The sequence below is a fragment of the Hevea brasiliensis genome, chromosome 2, assembly GCF_030052815.1.
Source record: "Hevea brasiliensis isolate MT/VB/25A 57/8 chromosome 2, ASM3005281v1, whole genome shotgun sequence".
NCBI lineage: Eukaryota > Viridiplantae > Streptophyta > Magnoliopsida > Malpighiales > Euphorbiaceae > Hevea > Hevea brasiliensis.
Window position 1 is genome coordinate 68,974,013 of NC_079494.1, and position 7,281 is coordinate 68,981,293.

The 7,281-nt window shown below is 29.6% G+C and overlaps 1 protein-coding gene across 2 annotated transcripts; it reads right to left on the bottom strand.

Moving 5' to 3' along the window:
* Positions 1-3,334: 3,334 nt before the first annotated feature.
* LOC110640875 (rho GDP-dissociation inhibitor 1) lies at positions 3,335-6,692 on the bottom strand. Of its 2 annotated transcripts, none has more exons than XM_021792402.2 (5): positions 6,216-6,692; positions 6,044-6,110; positions 5,464-5,682; positions 4,414-4,538; positions 3,335-3,660 (listed from the first exon to the last, which is right to left on the bottom strand). In XM_021792402.2, the coding sequence occupies exons 1-5, from the start codon at positions 6,447-6,449 to the stop codon at positions 3,646-3,648; spliced, it is 660 nt and encodes a 219-aa protein (XP_021648094.2). In that variant the 5' UTR covers positions 6,450-6,692; the 3' UTR covers positions 3,335-3,645. The 2 variants fall into 2 exon arrangements, with proteins under 2 accessions (XP_021648094.2, XP_021648093.2); XM_021792401.2 differs by lacking the exon at positions 3,335-3,660 and adding an exon at positions 3,851-4,069.
* Between the last annotated feature and the right edge of the window lie 589 nt (positions 6,693-7,281).

Consider the following 7,281-nt stretch of genomic DNA (forward strand, 5'->3'; position numbering starts at 1 on the left):
AAAATTAAATTGAAAATGAGTAGAAAAAAAATGAAGAAAATTGAAATTATTACATCATATGATGTCATTAAAAACTTAGCTATCAATCACCATTAGACAACCAATTAATAAACTAATTAAAAGACCTAAATGGGACCAAAAATTGAAAAATTTATTCTGCTCCTCCTCCCTCAACCCAGTCGAAACTCCATGGCCATTGCATTCCACCATTTTCAAGCTTAAAAGCTTGAATTTCCTCTTCATTTGTTCACCAAAATTGCCAAGTCCCCTCACAAAAATTTGATCTTTCACCTAGAAAAAGCTATTGGCAGCCAAAAAAGAAGAGATTAGGGAGGTTTAATCAAGGTTAAGTAAAGCTCAAAAAGGTTAGTGCCTATACTTACTTCCCTATCTTTTTAATCTTTGTTAGGAAGACAAATTAAATGAGAATTTGTTGTAGAATTGAACAAAACAATTATATTGAAGTATGTATGAGAATCGGCAGCCATGGGAGAAGGATGAGATTTGTTGATTTGTATGAATTATATTGTTTAGAAGTGGTTTGAGATGAGAAAACTTGAGTTCGATGTTGAATTATGTGTGTTGGATGTGTTGGATGGCATGGATAGCATAAAATGGACACTTTGGAAATTAGGGTTTGTGAAAAATTGGAGTTTTGCTTATGTAATGGTATATTAACATTGTAATATTCAATTAGTGACCATTTGAATATGTGTGAGGAGGAATTGAAGTGAGTAAGGATAATTGAGTTGAGCTTAGGCATGCTGCCCTTGGTGACCTGCAGGACTGAGTGTGAGTCCAGCAGGTTTGGGCAGCTATAACTGGAGTTGTATAGGTTCAATTGGTGCCAGGCCAATTAGACATGAAACTAGACACATAATGGCACAACTTTGGTGAAGAAACCCTACCCAGAAAACCAAACCAAGTTAACTTAAAAATTATCCTAATCTAGGTGATCAATATGCTGTCCCTGGAAAATAACTAAATGAATAGTATTTGTTCAAATGGTCATAACTCAGTATAGAAAAGTTCAATTGATCTAAAATTTTACCAGCAGAAAGCTAAGACATAGCCCTACAACTTTTATGAAGAACACAAATCCAAATTCTGACCATAACCTAGTCAAATTGCCAACCAAACTTAGGTAACTAAATCTGGAAGAACCAAATTGCCCAGAAATTCTGGGTACAGGTTAATCCGGTCAGTTATGGTAAAATGACCATAACTTGAGCTACAAAACTCCAAATGGAGTGATTCAAAAAAAAAAAATTTAACTAGACACAATAAGGAACAACTTTCGTGAAGATAATTTTATCAAATTCCTACTGTACAAATAACCAATGGAACAGTAAACCTAGGGTATGAAATCTGAAAATTTTAAATAACATAAGATAAGCTTTGAAATGGTATTGGAAATCAATACCAACAAAAATAAAATGTAAAATGTGGTATCTTGGAGAACTTAGGTTCAATAAATTTATTATGTATTAAAAAGTCAATAATTTGAGTGAATAGTAATGTGAATAGTAGTACAAAGACACAAAGTATAATAACTAAATTGGTAGAGAAAATTAAGGTATGAAATTTAGAATCCATGAAATGTTCATAGATTACTTGGAATAGAAATAGTAATTTACCTAAATGACTTAATGAACATTTAAGTTATGTAAATATATAATTAAGATTATATTTCCATTACTAGTAGGTCGAATAAAACATGAGTGATACCACTTGAATGTGAAATGAAATTAACCTATATGGATTGTTGATACTTGTACTCCCAATACCACTGGAGTTCATAATATATTAGCAATATAAGTTGAAGTATGAAATGTATTTTACATGAATAGATTGTTGAATGAATAAAAGTGATAAAAGTGTCATTTGGGATTTAGGTTCCCATCAAGAAAGAAAGGAAAGATGTTTTGAATGTGAATAGTACCTGAGATTAAATGAATGTGAATTGTAATTAGTATGAATTGTATGTTATAAATATTTCGTATGTTGTAATTCGTATGTTGTAATGTAAATTAAGAATTTGTAAGTAATATATATGTGATGTAAATTTATAAATTGATTATTTCATATGTAATTAAATTGTATATCATGTAAATTAATGATGATTGAAAATTATCATATATGAGTTGAGAATGAATGGAAATGAATATGAAATTAAATTAAATAGAGGATATTCGAATTGATGAGATAATTATGATTAGTATAGATAAGATTTTATTGTGAAAATATTATTGAATTTTCAAGCAGGTGAATAATGAAATGCGCCAAATAGAAATAAAATGGGGGAAACTCCACTGGTTTCTCCATAGAAAAATAATTAATATTAAATTAAACGAATTTAAAATTACTAAAATAATAAAGTAAGATAAGATAGGGTGCTCTGGCACCGAGTATGACATGCCTCACTCGGCTACACTGTAGACAGGTGAGGGGTGTTATAGTCTTACATGTATATATATATAAAAAAAATTAATACGAGTTGTGTCTGTGGGTCAATAAGTTGTATATTGATTGTGTGTGGCTTCTGATCTTAGAATTGTCCCACATTAGTTAAATAATTTTGGGTGTATGTGTATAAGCATGACAGGTGCACCGTTCAGTCAGCAATTGCTTGGACATGTGTGCTTATACAATAAGTCTTATACGTATATATATATATATCGAAAGAAAATTAATTCAAGTTGTGTCTGTGGGTCAATAAGCTGTATACTGATTATGTGTGGCTTCTAGTCTTGGACTTGTCCCACATCGGTTAAATAACTTTAGGTGTGTGTATAAGTGTAGCAGGTAAACCGTTTAGTCAGTAATTGTCTGAACGTGTGTGATTGTACAGTAAGTTTATATGCTTATATATCAAAAAAAATAAAAATAAAATGTAAAATGATGTGAAGAAAATTAGTATCATAATCACATGCATTATAAAGAAAAATATTTAAATTTATGAAAATAAAATTTTTGAAGCATTAAATTAGCTAAGGAGTGCAATTTAAAATAAATCATTTATAAGAAAGAAATTAATTAAATTTTCATATAATTATATTTAATTTTTTTTAAAAAAAAATTAATTTTCTTAAATTAAATTTTTTTATTTTAAATATAAAAATTGATAAAAAAATTAATTAAATTGAATTCTTATAAATTTTTAAATTTAAAACGGGAATAAATATATTTATGTTAGACTCAAATTTATCTATTAGCTTAAATTTGGCTAAAATTTAATTTGTTTGTTATTTCCATAGGTTTATCACAAACTCAACACAAAAACCTAAATTTCAACTGGACTAGAAAGATAAATTTAAAATAGAGAAATTGCAACATCCTTGACCGAAGCTCAAGTTTTAATTGTTGCCCGAGCTCGACTCATGCATTTATTTATTTATTTTAACTTTGACTTGATCTGTTAGCCCTGACTAGCAAGAATAGAAAGAGAAGCCGACAAACGGCGTCGTTTTGAATAGGCTTACCAAGAACGTCAAGCAAACACGACCAAAGGTGCCAACAACCCTCGCAGCATGAGGAAAAAAATCTCCCTGGTGTGAAAAGACAGAAAGCCCAAGGCATACAAAGGTCCAACCATACGGCAAAGGCTAAATTTGTAATTGCAACTCCACGAAATCAATTTAGCTTTCACTGTCCTCCGCACTGTTCAATTGAAACCGGCTTTTATATTAAAGTAATTATTATTGAGATTATTATTCAAAAATATTCATTAATTTATATAATTTTAATTTTAAATTTTAATTTAAATTAATTATATATAAAAAATAATATAACATAACATAATCTATGTAAATCGATAAAAAATCGATAAAAATAGAAGAATCACGATATTGAATATGTAAAATTCAAAACAATAGTTTTAGTGAAAGGATGTTGCAAGAAACCATAGCAATAAAAGAGAAAAAAAATAATAATAATTCACGATAGTGATGGCACGAAGAAGCAGAATAGGCCAATGATAAATAAATCTTCAAAAGGGTGAGGGCCACTTCTTTTTTATTTCAAAGCAGTAGCTCACATTCAAATTGCATTTTTCATCATCATCTACAATCTGAAAATACAATCACATGAATTCTAATCAGTCGAAATTTTTTATTTTTATAATAATTTTAAATATTTTTAATTAAAAAAATTAGTAGGTGCATCCAATGTATATGTAATATTTCTTATAATCATGTAGGATTTACTTTTTATATAATACAGAGTACTTATTTTTTTATGGGAGGAGGAGCATTATCTTTTAATATTATATTAATAATACTTCTAATATATTTAATAATTAACCTTTTAATTAATTCATGCATATGCTCTCCTTTAATAAATCTCGCCTTATTCGGTGAAATTTAAACACGAATTTTTTTTTTTTGCCCCCGATTAGAATGTCTTCTTGTATACCTTGGTTGTAGCAGAGTAGGAGCCTCTTGCCAAAATGCCAGAAGGGATGGTTTCTTCTTCCAACCCACAAGTATAGGGCTCTTGCTTTGGCCCGAAAGTTCCCAGCATCACTTTTTTGTGGTCCACTGTCATATCACAGTTTAAGATTGAGCAGGACGAATTAGTCTAATATTTCAATTTTTCGGGCCAAGATATAGTTAAAAAATTACATATTTAACTATACAATATACATAAAAATTATTAAATATTTATCATTTAACTCTTGAAATATGATAAAAATTATAATTTAATCATTTATTTTTAATGAAAAATAAGTCAACTTTTTTAGATATGTTTCTTCTAATAAAATAATTATTTTGTTAAAATTAACTGTTAATAAATAATAAATCAAAATATTCAATTCAAATCTAAAAAATTAAATTATTGTAGATATTAAAATTAAAAAAAATTCAACTATTATAAAAAGCACAATGTGAGGAAAAATTTTCAACTTGATTGGCAAGGGCCCTGCTGGTCTCCTCTGTATCCGTTCCTTAGATTGAGCATTTTGAAATTTTTTCTACACTAAAATAAATAAATGGTGAAAAATGTGTTTTTTTTTTCTATATATAGAAATATGGATATGTCTCTACCCAATGCACGTAGTCAATCGAGTCATATAAATAAAACATTAAGATTTTCATAATTTTTTAAGGGAAACTTTAGTGAAATGATATTCAAATTGTCTAAACTCATAAAATTATAAATTTGAATTCTAATTAAAATTTAATTAAAAGGTTTAAGCTCTAATTAATAAATTAATTATTCAACAGAATTTGTCTAATTAATAAAAGATGAAAAATTTCCTTTCTTATCAATTAAGATTCAATTTTATTAAAGAGCACTTTAGGATTATTTATCTAAATAGACCAGATTGTTGTGGAGTATTACATCTTTAAGATTGTCTCAAAAAAATTCTAATTTTAATGTGCGAAAGCCAACTCAGGACCATTTCCTTACTATAACTCAACTCATAAAGTTAATTTAAATCACTATTTTAAAACAATTTACCTCTAACGCCAGCCTTCCAGACAGTGTTGGTATAGATGAGGCCAGAGACGATATTGTTGGAAACAGCAAAGGATAAGTTGAGGCGATAATGGGTTCCTTCCCTGAGAGTGAAGAGACTTCTCTTTGACTTGGCATTGGATGAAATTGGTAATACAATATCTGCCCTCCCCGGACATGAGATTGACAGCTTTATTATCTTTACTTCTGCTTCTTTGCTTTCTGCCCATTTCAACAACAATGATCGTTACCTTGCACATTAGATATCCAAAATTCTACCATATAATTTTGAGAGCAAAAAAATTTAGTGTTTTCTCATTTAAATAAAAATAAATATTTTAGGAAATATAAAAAATCAAATCATAATTAGTAATAAAAATTCATATTTATAATTCATGATTTTCTAGACGATTTCAATAGAAATCACGTGACCAGTTAAATTCATATTAGTTAACCCAAATCGTTACACACTAACTTATTGTGCAGCGGATCCAATTATTTTCTTTTTTAAAAAAAATAGAAATAATATTTGGGTTTTCAGGTTTTTGCAGTATATAATAGTTACTGAAAAGCTACGTTATACCTCCAACAGAAGCCAAGTCAATACTTCCAAGGAGCTGCTCTTTCCATCTTCTTAAGCTGTCATCATCCTTCACAGAAATCACGATTATATAGATGACGATTACAAAAGCACTATGAAAATAATAATAGTAATAATAATAATTATTCTTAATTAGTTTAAAAAAAAATCATGCCTTGTCTTTTTCAAGCTGCTTCTTGAAAGAAACTTGAGGACCAATATCCAGTTCTTTCAAACTCTTGATGACCTTGGAATCATTCTCTTCCTCCTCATCCTCTTCTTCTTCTTCTTCTTCACTACCAGTGGCCTCCACGTTGTTGATCTTGTTCTTCATCAGCTCTTCAATTTCCATTCCATTGTCGAATCCCATTTCTTTGGATGCTGACGAAGTCCCTACAGCAGCTGACATCTCCCTTTCTTCACACCTCGCCAAGAGAAAAATGAAGTCTCTTTTGGACTTGATTTTAGTTTGATCTTCAACTTCTGCTTATATTTAGAGGCAAAGGGATGCTTCGTAATCTTTCTGTTAGAGAGTTAATTAGCAGTATGGGAAGGTATAGAGTGGGGGTTGAGATGGGATCGTGACTTGTTTAATTTTGTTGGGTTTTGGAGGATGCAAGTGTGAATTGATGTTGACAAATGACGCAAGACCTGAAAGGCTAAGGCAGCTGGGGAATACAAAGGGATACATGGATGGCTTAATAAAAAAAAAATTAAAATTAAAATTAAAATTTTCGCAAAATTATAATTTAATTTAATCATTTTAATTTTTAACAACTCAACTAAGCATTTATCCCAAGAATTTGGGGTCGGCTATATGAATTCTCTTTCTCAATTCTAAACGATTTTGGGTTAAATCCTCAAAAATTTGTAATGCTACTAGATCATGTTGTACTACTCTTTTCCAAGTCAGTTTAAGTATATCCCTTTTTTTCTTTCTATCCTCTAACATAATGTGTTCTACTTGTCTAATTAGAGCCTCCGTATGTCTACGCTTCATATGATCAAACCACCTCAATCTTCCTTCTCTCAACTTATCCTAAATTGGCACCACTCCTACATTTTCTCTAATATTCTCATTATGGACTTTATCTAGTCTAGTATGACCACTCATCCACCTTAACATTCTCATCTCCTTAACTCTTATCTTAGACACATACGACTTCTTCAGTGTCCAACACTCACTACCATATAACATGACCGGTCGTATGGCTGTACGATAAAATTTTCTTTTCAACTTA

Excerpts from the sequence above, each read along its gene's own strand:
- LOC110640875 (XM_021792401.2), bottom strand. The coding sequence starts at position 6,449 with ATGTCAGCTGCTGTAGGGACTTCGTCAGCATCCAAAGAAATGGGATTC. Across the intron at positions 4,539-5,463 it reads CTGGAAGGCTGGCGTTAGAG|TGGACCACAAAAAAGTGATG; the intron begins GTAAATTGTTTT and ends GTGATATGACAG. Across the intron at positions 4,070-4,413 it reads CCTACTCTGCTACAACCAAG|ATTGTAGATGATGATGAAAA; the intron begins GTATACAAGAAG and ends TTGTATTTTCAG.